Consider the following 16,977-nt stretch of genomic DNA (forward strand, 5'->3'; position numbering starts at 1 on the left):
TGACAGATTGCAATACACTTACTGCCACCAACCTCTGCAGAATGCTCATTCTCCCATCCCTTCCAGAGAATGGTCCACAGCTTGCTTAAAGTAACTTACTGTCTGCATTCATCACTAATTCAAAACTAATTTATGCAGAAATTATGAGTTTCAAGCATGTCTGGAAGTGAAATATCAATAGGAACTTGCATCACAAGATGAGTTGTGCCAGAAGCCCCAAAAACAAAATTGTTTACGAAATTTCGACAGCAGAAATTCAGCTGCATCCTACAGCTGTATCATGTGTCAACATGATGGATGGTATTAGATGTTCTGAATATCCCCAAAAATTCAGAAACATCCAAATACAATTAACAATATCTTAAACTATAAATTAAAAATTGTAAGGCACTTTGTGACGAGAATACACATAGATTAAGATGTTAGCTGTCCTGTGCTGGCACCAGTGGGATAAGCAGTTGGTCTGCCACCTGTCTTCAGGAGAGAGATAAGGAAAACAATAGAGCAGCATTTGGAGATGTTAATGAAGGGACGGGAGAGTTTAACGGAAGGAGAGCTGTCAAGATCGGCTCCCCCTTTGAACCCTGAACTGTTTGAAGTGATGGACAGGCGATACCCCAGCAGGGGAATAAAAAGGGACAGGTTCGCTAAGGCAGGACACAGACGACACCCCGAGGTAACGAGACCCTGGAAGCGGTGCGTCTCCCACAAGTCGGTGGGAAGTTATGGAAGGCTGCTCGTGGGACCAAGCCATAGACGTACAGGGTGGAAAGGCACGATCAGCGGGAACCTGGTGTGTGTCCGCCCTTGCCTGGGTGCCAGGTTCACTGCAGAGTAACGATGGAATCTGGAAGCGGAGGGGTCACGGTCGGTGACCTCAGATGACATCACAAAGGGCTCGCCCGAAAGCTGACTGCGAAGAATATCGAAGGTCTGTGTGGAAGCCGTTTGAATATTCAGTCGTTTTGCTCTCTCTCTCCTTCCCCCCACTGTCCATCTCCCACGGCAGCGAGTACTGCGAACTGAACTGAACTAAATTGAACTGAACTTTGCGTCACTTTGAAACTGGTCATTTACCCCAGACAACGATAGAGCTTGATTGATCCTGTTATCTTAATTCTGTGTACATGTGTGTTTATCATTGCTGAACTGTTGCATTTATTATCCTTTTGATTAGAGTACTGTGTTGCTTGTTTCTTTAATAAAACTTTCTTAGTTCTAGTAATCCAGATTCCAACTGAGTGATCCATTTCTGCTGGTTTGGCAACCCAGTTACGCGGTACGTAACAACTTACAGTAATGAAAACATTAAAATAAACCAAATAGTTTAAAAGCATGATATTTTACCGGAACATTCCTCTTCTGCTCAGACGTTTCTTCATATTGCAATAGATCTAACCTGGCCTGGGCAGATTCACTAGATTATATGTAGGCTAATTCAGTGGGGGCATATTCCACTGCTTGGCATTGTGCAGAGTCCAGCTAGGAAATTCCCATCAAAGCGCACTAAACAAGCTTGGAGCTTTCACAAGGGAGGACCACACATGCTGGCACTTACACTGCCCTTACTGACCGAAGGCATTTCCAAGCAACATCCATTCATAAATTGCAATTATCCATTAAAATAAAGTTCAGGAAAAGGGCAGCAGATTTATTTGATTCATAACCAGAATAGTTTTGAGAAATTTGTTCAAAAGCATCAGAAGTATTACAGAAGCAGAAGTGCCTCACTGACCTCTTGTTCTGAATTAACAACACGTGAAACAACCCCACTGGTGTAAATAGTTCCATTGGCACCTTCATGAATTTTAATGTTGGACTTCCTGTGGCGAGAATCCAGCTCCCGTGTGCTGTCAAAAAGATCTAATATCTCTTCATTGTATAGCTGCAATAGAAGACAATAAATCCTGAAGTAAAGCCTGAAAACAAAGGTTATGCAATTTTTGGAATAGCTCAATTTGATAGACTTGCAAAATTTTCACCACATTGTATCAAAAATATGACCCCTCAATCCAACCACCATAACATTAATTGACTGGAACTGCTTCCAAACAATATTCTGGAAACCTGACCTTCCTAAAGCTACTAATTTAGGCAGTTAGCAATATAGAAGTCAAGACTGCACATCCTGAGCAGCTGAGGGATGCTGTCAGCAACACTAGTCAAGCGTATCGGATGTTCTTCAGAATAGAATCAGGAAAATTCACCTTTTCTACTGATCTCTGCTTTTTGCTTCCACCAATCTCAATCTATCAACAATCTTTAGGAAACAACTCAAGTCTTAGAAACTCGATCATGAGATACAACTGTTTGTTCCTGTCTCTAATGAATATTTTACCTCAAAAAACTAACATGCTTCTGGAACTGGAGCTTTCTACGTGAATCACATATATATCCACAGAGGTCCGTGTACATACCAATTGGAATGCAATCCCCATTTTTACATCACTTGTAAAACATTCTACAGAACATATGGTATAATTTTCACTAATAGTACTGCCCTTGAAAAATAAAAGCAGGTCAAGTAAGATCTAGCCATTAATATTTACCAATAAACTTGGATTTTGTTTTTCAAAATATAATAAATGTATTGACATACCTCAAGAAACTGAGCATTCACTTTGAATTCTGGTGGCTGCTTCCCTTCTTCCTGAGCAGCTTGCTTTCTCTCTGCAATTCCTTCAAAGAGATGCTTGACTGCACGTGGAATTATACCTTGCTCCTCCACTGTAACATTCACATCAAACCCAGTGCCCATAGTATACGTCTTCCCCGAACCTGTCTAAAGTTAGAAGTTACAAAAGGCAGAAATATTAAGAAACAATTTTAAGTTAAAACTGATGCCCATCAAGAAATGGCAAAGGAATTTAGTACGGTAAATAAGAATGGAGATAATGGTGAGGAAGGCAAATGCAATGTTAGCATCCATTTTGAGAGGACTAGAATATCAAATCAAGGATGTAATGTTGAGGCTTCATGAAACACTGGTGAGGCCTCACTTGGAGTATTGTGAGCAGTTTTGGGCCCCTTAAAATGGATGTTCTGAAACTGGAGAGGGCTCAAAGGAGGTTCGCAAAAACGACTCCAGGATTGAATGACTTGTCATACATACGAAAAGTGTTTGATGACTCAAGACCTATATTCACTAGAATTCAGAAGAATGAGGGTGACCTAACTGAAACCTATTGACTTGATAGAGTAAGACTTTTGCACAGTACTGTAGTAATTGAGGAAGAGAGGGTAAGGAGCAGGAAGCACCGCAGAGACATTCTGTAATGATCAATACTCCAATTGTTTGGAATCAAGTGACCTTGCCTCATGTCTGACACTGGGTGTGTCAGCACCTGCACCACCCCCAGTCACTGGCAGTTCTTCTCTGCCACCTGTCCCACACCCTTCCTGCGGCGCTCCAACCTCGCCATTCCCAACATCCTCTGCTCTCGCCAGATTAACAAGCACACCCTCCGCTCCATGTTGACAAATACAGTATTAATCCATAGTCTTAGGCATCCTCATTATATATACATGTACCTCAGATTTTTGCGCAATTCTGTATATAAAACAAATATTGAACCTTTTGGATGACATCAAGTTTTGGTGTGACAGTAGTCTTCCACTCATATTAATGCAATTACAAAGAAGGCACAACATCAGCTATACAGTCGGCCCTCCTTATCCGTGAGGGATTGGTTCCGGGACCCCTCGTGGATACCAAAAAACGCAGATGCTCAGGTCCTTTATTCAACCTGGCTTAATGTGGTGGACCTTAGGACCCAGCGCTACCCCGGACCTTATTTAACCTGTTTCAATGAGGTGGGCATTAGGACCCAGCGGAGCAGCTCTGAATCCGCAGTGTTTCTGTTCTCAAAAATAATCACAATCATGATTGAAAATAAAGTGGAAATAATGAAGCCATCGGAAAGAGGTGAAAAGCCATCGGTCATTGGAAAATTGTTAGGCTACAGTCAGTCAACGACTGGAACAATTTTAAAGGATAAAGTGAGAACAGGCCCTGCCCTGATGAAAGCTACAATTATTACGAAGCAACGCAGTGGTTTAGTTATTGGGTTTTGGGGTTTTGGGATTTTGATCCTCTGCATCAACCCAGCACGGATGGAGAGCGCGCTCGGGAGTGGTCTGTCACTGGATCGAACTTGGGAACTTTTGTTCCCGACCCGGCACTGAAACACATGTTTCTAATGTGTTTTATATGCATAGGAAGGTAAAATATATACTAGGACAAACGTTTGACTAACTGACGCTAAATAATATCGGATGTACTGTTACGTACCCCGTAACTGGGTTGCCAAACCAGCAGAAATGGATCACTCAGTTGGAGTCTGGATTACTAGAACTAAGAAAGTTTTATTAAAGAAACAAGCAACACAGTACTCTAATCAAAAGGATAATGAATGCAACAGTTCAGCAATGATAAACATACATGTACACAGAATTCAGATAACAGGATCAATCAAGTTCTATCGTTGTCTAGGGGCAAATGACCAGTTTCAAAGTGATGCAAAGTTCAGTTCAGTTTGCAGTAATCGCTGCCGTGGCGATGGACAGTGGGGGAAGGAGAGAGAGAGCAAAACGAATGAATATTCAAACGGCTTCCACACAGACCTTCGCAGTCAGCTTTCGGGCGAGTCCTTTGTGATGTCATGTGAGGTCACCGACCGTGACCCCTCCGTTTCCAGATACGATCGTTTCCCTGCACTGAACCTGGCACCCAGGCAAGGGTGGACACACACCAGGTTCCCACCGATCGTGCCTTTCCACCCTGTGCGTTTATGGCCCGGTACTTCCCACCGACTTGTGACAGACGCACCGCTTCCAGGGTCTTGTTACCTCGGGTGTCGTGTGTGTCCTGCCTTAGCGAACCTGTCCCTTTTTATCCCCCTGCTGGGGTATCGCCTGTCCATCACTTCAAACAGTTCAGGGTTCAAAGGTGGAGCCGCTCTTGACAGCTCCCTCCTTCTGTTACTCTCTCTCCCGTCCCTTCATTACACATCTCCAAATGCTGCTCCATTGTTTTCCTTATCTCTCTCTCTCCTGAAGACAGGTGGCAGACCAACTGCTGATCACACAGGACAGCTAACATCTTAATCTATGTGTATTCCGGTCACACTTCCCCTCTTTAAGGATTTTTACCCGGGGTAAAAATTACAAACATGAATACATTATTTGATACACACAAAAATATACATCTTTATCAGCTATTTGGCTAATACAGCGAGTTTGAAGTTGTCAACACCTGACAGACAGTCAGCCATCACATTTTCTGTTCCTTTTATATGTGTTATTAATAATCCCTTAGACCAGGCTCCAACTTAGCAAACTTCATAGTGGCCAAAAACACTGATGAATTGCGATCAATGTAACCTCTCATTTGGTTTTCTCCCGGACCACAATAACAAGGGTCGTCCCATTCCAACTTAGTTTTCTCTCGCAAGGGCTTAGTAGGAGGGGGAGAGGTAGTGACCGCAGAGTTATTGCAAAACTTCCTACAGTACCCCACCATCTCCAAGAGCCTTCTGAGGGCCCTCTTGTCTGTCGGGGTTGGGAGGTCAGCGATAGCCTGCACTGTAGCTTGCATCGCTGCCAGCTGCCCCTGTGTCACCACAATTCCCAGGTAAGTGACCTTCGTGTGGCTGAACTCATTTTTTTCAAGGTTCACTATCAAGCTGGCTTCAGACAGCCGTATTAAATTGCCAATACACACCTCTGTGTTCGTCAGCCCTTTAGTCACTGAATTACTCATTCTATATGGATGTTGCTTGCTAGGCTTACCTAGTGTAACAGACACCACCCAACGTCCTAGTTCTTTGCATCGCCTCGGGACAATCAAACACACGAGTGCGAGTCGTTTAATTACTTCTCCTAAAGAGTCGCTTTGTTCGGGGATTAAAGGAGAGACCTTATCAGCAGAGCTGGCCAAAACAATAGCCTTCTCCCATCTGGTCGATACCATACTCATCTTTTCAAAATGGTTTTTCTCTCTTATCGGGGGGACCCTAGCTTCATTGATTTCTGTGCTAACCCCGACTAGGTTTGTTTGCATATCAAAAGCCTGTGACCGTCTCAGTTCGCGTCGGTCATAATCAATAACATCCTTCCCCCTGTGCAGCCGGTAAACCTCTTTCATGATTCCACCAACTGTTCCCTCCAGTACCGCAAAATGTCCACCGGGGGGTACCTTGTGGGCCAGGTTAAAAACCTCATCCCCATAACTCTTTTGCACCACCCCCAATTCCTCATCTGCGGGCACGGCACTTGGTCTCCCTTGCTTCCTTAGCACTTCCTCCTCCACACAATAGCCTACTAGTTCCCTTGTCAAGTCTGTGTCAGAGAGAGCTGTCTCTGCCAAAACCATCAGCCCCTCGTCTCGCTCCTGCGTCTGCACAAATACTTTCCTGGCTAATGCTACGTCTGTCCCAGCTCTCTTACTACCTCTTGCCTCACTACACTCCTTCTTTTCACTTTCTACCCCCTTCTGGTAAAAGGCTGGCAGAAACGTCTCAGCTAAATTTACTACCGCAGTCCCATGATGAACCTGTGAGTCCATGGGCGGGCCCTTATTGCTGGCAGGCAATCTCACGACTGGGAACACGATTCCCCCGGCGACGTCATTACTGAGTAAGACTTCCATGCCTTTCATCGGTAATTCGGACCTCACCCCAATCGTGACTAGTCCAGAGACCAGGTTGCTTTGTAAGTGTACCTGGTGCAAAGGGACTGTTTCTGTCCCTTCTCCAATACCTTTGACCTTGACCTCCCCAGTCTGGGTCTCTGAGCTAAACTCTAATACACTCTTCAGTATTAGTGACTGACACGCTCCCGTGTCTCTCCAGATCCGCACTGGAACTGGTTTTAACCCCTCCTTCACTGACACCAATCCGGCCGAGATAAACTTCTCGCGTCCTTCCTTAACTTTGGCAGACCTGTCCTTCCCTAGCGGCTCGTTTACCAGCTCGATACAGCCAGTCAAAATCGCCGTTTTTCCTTTTCCCGTCTCCTTCTTTGGGGCAAAGCACCTGGACGCAAAGTGTCCGACTTTCTCACAATTATAACAGACGACCCCAGGAGACTTCCTACCAGACTGCTCCCGGTCTACCTTATCCTTCTCACTAGTCCCCGGCTTATTTTCTGACTTTTCTGGCGGACTCTCCCCGCCGTCCTGACTACCCTTCTGGTAGCCTGTACTCGGGGCAAACTTCATTTTATGCGTCAACGCATACTCATCCGCTAACTTAGCAGTTGCGGCTAACGTGGCTGCCTCTTTCTCATCTAGGTAGGGTCTCATACCTTCAGGGACACAACCTTTAAACTGCTCAATCAGGATCAGCTGTAGCAGTCTGTCATAATCCCCCTCTACCCCCTTCGAGGCGCACCAACGCTCACAATATGTCTGCATCTCACGGGCAAACTCTAAATACGTGCGGTCCCACTGCTTCCTCGCATTCCGGAACCTCTGCCGGTATGTCTCCGGGACCAACTCATAAATCCTGAGGATGGCCTCTTTCACCACCTCGTACCTCTGGGCATCTTCCGCGGACAAGGCTGAGTAAGCTTGTTGGGCTTTCCCTTTCAGTACACTCTGAAGCAAAACAACCCACTTATCCCTCGGCCAGTCCTGACTGGTAGCAACTTTTTCGAAGTGGAGAAAGTACCGATCCACGTCGGTATCGTCAAATGGGGGAACCAGCCTAACCTCCTGGGTCGCCCGGAACCCTCCACCTTGGTTCGGCACGAGCCCCTGCTCGGCCCTTATCTTTAACTTCTCCAGCTCGAATTCCCTTTCCCTCTGTTTCTCCTCTCGCTCCAGCTGTCTCTCTCTCTCTCTCTCTCTTGCCTTTCTAACTCTCTCTCCTGCCTTTCTAACTCTCTCTCCTTCTCTTCTCGCTGCAACTGTCTGTCCCTCTCTTTCTCTTCTCGCTCCAACTGCCGTACCCGGAACTCGTGCTCGAGTCTCAGTTTTTCAAGCTGCACCTGTACCGCGTCTCCAGCAGGTTTTTCAATAGACACCACCCCCAGCTCGCCTTGGGGAAACACACCTTTAGATACATAGTGCTCTACGATAGCTCTGTGTATCTCCTCTCTCCTCGTTGTCGACTTCCCCTTAGCAAGATTCAACCGTTTGGTCACAGCTACCAATTCCAATTTCCTGGCATCCTCTAATGCCTCCAAGGTCGGCGCCTTTAGAAATTCCTCAGCCTCCATTTCTGCTGTTTGTCTTTTCTTTCTTTCGGGAATTTTAACACAAATCAATTTACTCCATCCCAAACTTAGCATTCAAAATCGCGGACGAGAACCCCACTTATGTTACGTACCCCGTAACTGGGTTGCCAAACCAGCAGAAATGGATCACTCAGTTGGAGTCTGGATTACTAGAACTAAGAAAGTTTTATTAAAGAAACAAGCAACACAGTACTCTAATCAAAAGGATAATGAATGCAACAGTTCAGCAATGATAAACATACATGTACATAGAATTAAGATAACAGGATCAACCAAGCTCTATCGTTGTCTAGGGGCAAATGATCAGTTTCAAAGTGATGCAAAGTTCAGTTTAGTTCGCAGTAATCGCTGCCGTGGGAGATGGACAGTGTGGGGGAAGGAGAGAGAGCAAAAACGAATGAATATTCAAACGGCTTCCACACACAGACCTTCGCAGTCAGCTGTCGGGCGAGTCCTTTGTGATGTCATCTAAGGTCACCGACCGTGACCCCTCCGTTTCCAGATGCGATCGTTTCCCTGCGGTGAACCTGGCACCCAGGCAAGGGTGGACACACACCAGGTTCCCACCGATCGTGCCTTTCCACCCTGTGCGTCTATGGCCCGATACTTCCCACCGACTTGTGAGAGACGCACCGCTTCCAGGGTCTTGTTACCTCGGGTGTCGTATGTGTCCTGCCTTAGCGAACCTGTCCCTTTTTATCCCCCTGCTGGGGTATCGCCTGTCCATCACTTCAAACTGTTCAGGGTTCAAAGGGGGAGCCGCTCTTGACAGCTCCCTCCTTCTGTTACTCTCTCTCCCCCGTCCCTTCATTACACATCTCCAAATGCTGCTCCATTGTTTTCTTTATCTCTCTCTCTCTCTCCTGAAGACAGGTGGCAGACCAACTGCTGATCACACAGGACAGCTAACATCTTAATCTATGTGTATCCTTGTCACAGTACCTGTTCTGACTTACTTAGTAAGAGAACTTCCGTTTTTTTTCCGATCCTGATCCACGAGAACCTACGCACATCCTCCCGTATACTTTAAATCATCTCTAGATTACTTATAATACCTAATACAATGTAAGTGCCATGTAAAATAATTGTTATACTGCATTGTTTAGGGAATAATGACAAGAAAAAAAAGTCTGTACATGCTCGAACAACAAGTGCTGGAAGAGCACTTCTGGGTTTTCTCGATTTGCGGTTGGTTGAATTCGCGCTTGCGGAACCCGCAGATAAGGAGGGCAGACTGTATTTCATTAGTAGCTTGAAGAGATTTGGTAAATCACTGAAAGATTCTCGCAAAATTTTACAGATGTACCATGCAGAGCATTCTAACTGGTTGCAACTCCGTTGGGGGATGGAGGGGCCACTACACAGGATTGCAAGAAGCTGTAGAGGGTAGCGGATTTAGCCAGCTCCATCAGGGGCACTGACCTCCCCGGCATCGAGGGCATCCTCAAAGGGTGGTACTTCAAAATGGTGGCATCCATCATTAAAGACAACTGTCACTCAAAACAGGCCCTCTTCACATTGCTACCATCATGCAGGAGGTGCAGGAGCCTGAAGGCACACACTCAACATTTTAGGAACAGCTTATGCACATCCGTTACGAGATTTCTGAATCGACAATGATCCAACCCATGTATACTTGATTTTTATCTATTGTTCCGTACTGCTGCCACAGAACAACAGATTTCGCGACATATGCTAGTGATATTAAACCCAATTCTGATTCTTATTTTGTACTAAATATTTCACATGTATAAAGTATAATTGGTTTTTTTTGTCAAGACAGTTGAATTTACTTCTATTTCTTGTTATTTCCCCACTCTCATTTTAATGGAACTGGCACATTAAGTTTCTCATTAGACCATAAGACAAAGGAGCAGAAGTTGGCCATTCGGCCCATCGAGTCTGCTCCGCCATTTTATCATGAGCTGATCCATTCTCCTATTTAGTCCCACTCCCTTGCCTTCTCACCATAACCTTTGATGCCCTGGCTACTCAGATACCTATCAATCTCTGCCTTAAATACACCCAATGACTTGACCTCTACTGCCGCCCATGGCAACAAATTCCACAGATTCACCACCCTCTGGCTAAAGAAATTTCTTCGCATCTCTATTCTGAATGGGCGCCCTTCAATCCTTAAGTCATAAGCTGATGCTTGTAAAATTCAACATATTCATTGGTAGTTGTATGAAAGCTGATTCCTGCTTATCTCAATAGTATGAATACACTTAGATTTATGGTTATCTAGTTATTATCATTAGATCACATTGGAAAACCATTTGATTAAAGTGGCGACTGAAAATAAATTTGAAAGACTCTCCCGGAGCCAGTCTCCTCATTGTTTACTTCTATAGTTAGAATAACTCATTACAGGATTGTTGTCTTGCAATACATTTAAAAATAAAAGTTGTACAATCTGATAAAACTTATTACATATTTTTAATAGCCTCATTTTCTTATTCTGATATTATCTTACTGACACATTCATATTTTATTCTTACCTGCCCATAGGCAAATACTGTTGCATTATATCCTTCGAAACATCCTTCTACAAGTTTATCAACACAAGATTTGTAGACCCCATCTTGTCTAGCATCCATATCAAACATAAAATCAAATGTAAAAGCCTTGTCCTTTCCCAAGATAACTTGCGGCTCCCCCGGTGTAACCAATGTACAAATATGACATCCCTCAATCTTCTCTTTCGCGGATTGCGGACGGATTCTGCGGCAGGAAAACACAAAATAATATTGTTAATGTTTCAAATTCATTGGTGGCTATTTTTATTTTCATTAATGATAGAATGTATCAAAGAAAAATTGAAGAAAATAAAATCTTTCAAAAACTCAAATCCTGGAATACTTAAAGGCATTTGTTTCATTGTCAAACATTCATTACATATTGCTTTTATTAAAGATTATGTTTAAACATGTCACAACTTCAAGTAGTTTCACATCGTCTCAGCGTAATACTTAAGATTTTTGCTAAAACTTCAGGACAGTGTTTTGTTTAACCATGCTTTATGGACAGTCAAGAGAAACATTCATAGAGAGGGTATGCTGCAGTCTAACAGATAAATCCACCTATGGAAAATATACAGGAAGTTATTTCCCAATGATTGCACTTTAGGAAATTAAGCACTTCCTATACCAAGAAAAATAAGAATGAAATCAGATAACACAAGGGCTATTCTTGGAACAAATCTTTCTGTAGATTAATTTTTTTTAAATTTTTTATTTTTATTTGGATAAGGAATTCGCAAGCATCATGAACTTTTTTCACATGTATAACCTTTTCCATTTTTTTATATATGTATAAATCTATAATTATTTATACATTCCTAAGTACACATTGAGATGATATAAAAAGTAATTAGGCACTTAAATAGATAATTATGTGCAGTTGTAATTCTACTCTATTCGGCTAAGTAATGATATTAATTGTTAAGAAAAATAGTAATAATAGTGGATTAATAATAATTTCCAAATATCTCTTCTGACCATTTCTTTCTGGTCCAAAATATTGTATGTATGCCTATGTAACTACCATTGTAGGTGTTTATATCTTAACTCGTTCATGTTTGCTCCTACCCCCCAAACATAATTATCCAATCCCTATGTACTTATTTACTTAATTTTATCATTTTTTTCCCTTTCCCAAATCTTTTCCTTTACTTGTGCTAATTCTCCGTTTTCCAAAAAAAGAAAAAAACAGTAAACATTTGGACCAAGGGTGCTTACATTAGCAATATTACTGTGTTGATGAGGAGAGCAGTATAAATCATTAGGAGAGTCATCTAAAGTCTGCTCGCTTTGGGGTTATATGTAGCTGGTGTACAGATGACCAATGCATTTTAATATTTTATTGCTCAACTGCATTTATCTTCAAGGACAAAATGTACCAATAATCATTTCTGTAACAAAATGTTTAACATCATGAGGTTGTAAAGGGCAATGCCTTAGAAATGAGACCAATATTCAGGGCAACCAGTTTGTAACTTAATCAGTTGACATTTTAGGCTGGAGAACCTTCATCAGGAACAACACACACAAAATGCAGGAGGAACTCTGCAGGTCAGGAGTCCTGATGGAGGGTCTCCGTCTGAAACATCGACCGTATATTTCTTTCTATGGATGTTGCCTAACCTGCTGAATTCCTCCAATATTTTGCTCTGGATTTCCATCATCTGCAAAATTTCTTGTATTTACAAATTATAATTTAATTGTTAGCATGCTAATGGCAGAGGATTCTGCCTACTCCCTTAAAGAGGGCACATCCCTCAGAGAAGGTGTGGCAGGAATACCTTTTATCATTCCAGTAGGTCAGACATAAAGAATACATCCACTAAAATCTGGACCAATGGATTCTAAAATCACTGTTAAGAAATTATAACTCTCAAGAGGGGATATGTTATTATCAGAAAAGCTGTCATCTTTTTAAATGAAAGTTACTTTCTTTCAGTTCAGAGTGAGTTGCAGAATGTTGGTGGTCTTCATTTCATATGCATAGGAGCTATATGCATTGCTATGGTTTCTCCTCTATTATGGGAATTGAAAACAACTACAACCCGTTTGACAGCGCCAAAATCATTCTCCTGGATCTTTCTTAGGCAACTAACATTACCATATTTGTCTGCTTATGAGCTCTCCGCTCTCTGAATCTGCATTTGATTCATGCAAAAAGAGAAGTTTCACAGTTCCTTGTACTTTGTGGACTGTCATAGCCAATACTATTTGCTGTGTGATACCACTGTGCTCCATTCTTAACAGTTTCCTAAACATCAGACAACCAGGCTTTCCATCTACGGTGTCACAGATGATTGACCAGCACCTTACCTGGTAGCTTAAACTTACTTCCAGTAACTAAATTGCACCAAATTCTCCACCCCTTCATTAAAACCCAGAAACTTAAATTACAATAATAAAGGTTACGACATATTTTCTAGCATCTGCAGTTTGAGCTAATTAATTTCCCACTGCTTTTCCGTACTGAGATCCGTTGAAGGTCATTGCTTTTGTTATTGTCATGAAATGGACATTGAAAAAGGAAGCAATTTTTTTTAATTGGTCAGAGCTGAGAAACTTCCTAGTATTATATACTGCTGTAAATACACAATTCCAGAAAGATGGGAATCAAGATTGATGATTCTCTTCCCTCACTCCCCCCTCACCCACTGCAATAAGTAATTGTGTTTGTTGAGTACGGTTCTGGGAATGAAACATTAATCATTAAGATGGAAAATTGCCTGGTGTTTATAGTTATTAGGAAGCAGAAAAAATAGCAAATAATTCAGCAGTAAAGGGAACAGTGCACATCAGGTACAGCATTATTAAATTTAGACAGCATTAAAACAATATTAAAATCAATGGAAACACAAGAAAATATGCAGATGTTGGAAATTCAAGCAACACACACAAAATGCTGGTGGAACGCAGCAGGCCAGGCAGCATCTACTGGAAGGAGTACAGTCAACGTTTTGGGTCGAGACTCTTCGTCAGGACTAACGGAAAATAGAGATAGTAAGAGATTTGAAAGTGGGAGGGGGAGGTGGAGACCCGAAATGATAGGAGACGACAAGAGGGGGAGGGATGAAGCCAAGAGCTGGGAAGTTGAATGGCAAAAGGGATACAAGGCTGGAGAAGGGGGAGCATCATGGGATGGAAGGCCTTGGAAGGAAGAAAGAGGGAGGGGAGCACCACAGGAAGATGGAGAACAGGCAAGGAGTATTGTGAGGGGAAAAAAGAGAAAAATAAATAAATAAACAAACAAACAAACAAATAAATAAATAAGGGATGGGATAAGAAGAGGAGGAGGGGTGTTAACAGAAGTTAGAGAAATCAAAGTTCATGCCATCAGGTTGGAGGATACCCAGACGGAATATCAGGTATTGTTCCTCCAACCTTGGTGTGGCTTCATCTCGACAGTAGAGGAGGCCATGATTCCACGTCCCATTCCCATTCCAATATGTCAATCCATGGCCTCCTCTACTGTCAAGATGAAGCCACACTCAGGTTGGTTGAACAATACCTTATATTCCATCTGGGTAGCCTCCAACCTGATGGCATGAACATTGATTTCTCTACCTTCCGTTAATGCCCTTCCTCCCCTTCTTACCCCATCCCTAACTTACTTATTTATTTTCTTTTTTTTCTCTTTTTCCCTCTCAGAATACTCTTTGCCTATTCTCCATCTTCCTCTGGTGCTGCACAAATTTATTTTTGGCAACTTAGAGCTCTTATTTTTTGAAACAATCTGTCATTGCAATATAACAAACAACTTTCACAGTTAGTTAGGGATGGAGCAAAGAGAGTATTTTACAATACTACGGACAAGTGCACTCAAAGCCTCAAAAGAGGCTGGATTCAAGACAAAACTGGTCAAAAGAGGTCAAAATTGGTCTTGCTACAGAACAAAGCAGGCAATGGAAAGCAGAAACTTATTTTACATCTTGCCCAATTCTGAGGTTACCTGGTGAGGTACAACACATACTAGAGATCAGGCTACTAACAGATGTGTTTTATGGCCATGAAGCAATTAGTTTCTCCACACTCCACTGAAAGTAAGAATGCAGCTGTTGTATTGTGGCCTGGACCATCACTGTTAAAACAGTGTCTTGTAAAAGTATTCAGCTCCAAACCTTTGTTCACATAAATGAGTATTACAACCACGGATTTTGATCAATTTAACTGAAAAATTTTATTTGTGAATTACATGCTCCTTTTGGTGGGTGCCTACCACCACCCCCAAAAGCAGGGAAAATAGTAAAGCATGGAAATCCAAAAATTATACAACTGTAATCACAGCTGTTCAGTGTCAGCATTTACCCTCTTCCGATCAGTACTTTGTTGAACCACCTTTTGCAGCTAATTCAGTCAGTAGTCTTTTTGCATAGGTCTCTGTTAGCTTTACACAAAATGATGGAACAACATTTGCTCATTCCTCCTTGCAAAATTGCTCAAGCTGTGCCAGGTTAGTTGGGGAGTGGAGACCGATAGCAATCCTGAAGTTTTGCCAGAGATGTTCAGTGAGGCTAAGGTCAGGACTCTGACAGGGCCACTCAAGCACATCAATTTTCTTCATTTGAAGCCACTCTATCAGTGTGCTTTGGTCATTGTCCTGTTGAATGATGAACTCCCTCCCCTGTTTAAGCTTTCTAACAGAGACTAGCAGGTGTTTATCCAGGATTTCTCTGTATTTAGCAGCATTTAACTTCCCATGAATCCTGACCAGGTTTCCTGTCCCTGCTGCTGAAAAGCATCCCCATAGGATTTGTGTGTGCTCCCATAGCATGAAGCTAGCCCCACCATACTTTTCAGTAGGGATTATGTAACATGGCTAATGAATGGTATTAGATTTACATCACGCGTACTGCTTAGTGTTGAGGCTAAGAAGTTCCATGTTAGTCTCATCCTACCACAAGACCTTCTTCCACATCCTTACAGTGTCTTCAAAGTGATGCTTTGCAAAGTCATGATGGGAAAGATTGTGTTTTTTTTCTATGCATGACTTCTTCCTTGCCACTTTTTCATAAATACCATGATCTTGCAAGGCCTTAGGGATTGTGCAGCCATGAACTTCATCTCCAGTTGCAGCTACTTTCTTCTGCAACTCACTCAAAGTGACTGTTGGCATCCGTCCTATGTGTGGGGGGGGGGGGTGCCTGCCTTATTCTGATTGTTGAAAGTCACTTCTGTCATGATTGGTTACTTTAGAAACTGCAGCTGCTTTTTCCATTGGATAGCTGGCTGTTTAGTCGGTTACTTTGTTTCCCATTTTCTTAATCTGTTATGTGTTTATTCTATCTTAATCTGTTACTTTGTTAGTTATTTCCCCAAACAATTGCTTTTAGGCGTGACTCATTTCATACTGGCCGTATGAAATTTGAGTTGAAATTTGGGCAACTTTATTCTGGATACATGATGCCCACATTTCAGAGGGAATTGAGCATTTGGTTGCATTTTCAATTCTGGTAGTCCTGTTGTTTTTGTGTTTTCTAAATATCCAGTGACTTGCTCCAGTTAATCAGGAGCAAGTGCATTTGTATCTCCCTGCATTACATAATGGCAAAGTGCTGGATGCTGACTTGTGGTAGATCATGTGGTACATTCCTGGGGAGAGCGAATTTGCACACTGGACCAATAGGTCAGATTGCTGAATTTGAGGAACTCTTACTACATCATGGAAGGGATGCCATGATATTGAACCTTTTGATGACAAAGAAAAGAGTGTTGGGGGAAATTACCTGGTTTCTCCAGTTTTGGCATTCTGTTTTGGGGGGAGTAGTCTATTCTAGCCAACCTTAACCCAGAGTATGGTAACAACCATAAGGTACTTGAGAATTAATAGTCCTGGTGGAGTAAATGCTTTAAGGGCTGGTATTTCCTATGTATCATTTGTTAAACTGGAAGGTCCTAACTCTTAGTGAGTTCCCCATCTGACAGTGTTGGTGTAGGTGGTGTGTTGAATACAAGTACAAGGAGCAAGGTGGATGGCAAGTGTGAGCAGGAACAGTATCCTGGGACGACTGTGTCTATGCCAATTGTTCTTGTCAAGCTGGGCACTTGTTGGACACTGAATGGTACTTACTGGATACATAGTTCCTAAGCCTACCTGTGGTTCCCACACAGTGGTGCAGTTGATATGTGGTGCCATACATTCAATATACCACCCCAGTGCCCTGGATGAGGCAGTGCCCATGCTGGTCGGTAAGAGGGTTATTACAAAGGAAGGATGATTTTG

At 42.6% G+C, this 16,977-nt stretch overlaps 1 protein-coding gene across 3 annotated transcripts in view; it reads right to left on the bottom strand.

The window, feature by feature from the left end:
- Positions 1–16,977, bottom strand: part of kif21b (kinesin family member 21B) — a 163,362-nt gene that overhangs the window by 89,484 nt on the left and 56,901 nt on the right. For all 3 annotated transcript variants that reach the window (XR_010020103.1, XR_010020102.1, XM_063065499.1), the window contains exons 2-4: positions 10,740–10,962; positions 2,600–2,782; positions 1,736–1,885 (exon numbers count right to left, since the gene is read on the bottom strand). Coding sequence is in view for 1 of the 3 variants with exons in the window: in XM_063065499.1 (XP_062921569.1) it covers positions 1,736–1,885; positions 2,600–2,782; positions 10,740–10,962 (556 nt within the window). In the remaining 2 variants the exon portion in view is untranslated. The remainder of the gene's footprint in view (positions 1–1,735; positions 1,886–2,599; positions 2,783–10,739; positions 10,963–16,977) is intronic.

Source organism: Mobula hypostoma, chromosome 13, assembly GCF_963921235.1.
Source record: "Mobula hypostoma chromosome 13, sMobHyp1.1, whole genome shotgun sequence".
Taxonomy (NCBI): Eukaryota; Metazoa; Chordata; class Chondrichthyes; order Myliobatiformes; family Myliobatidae; genus Mobula; species Mobula hypostoma.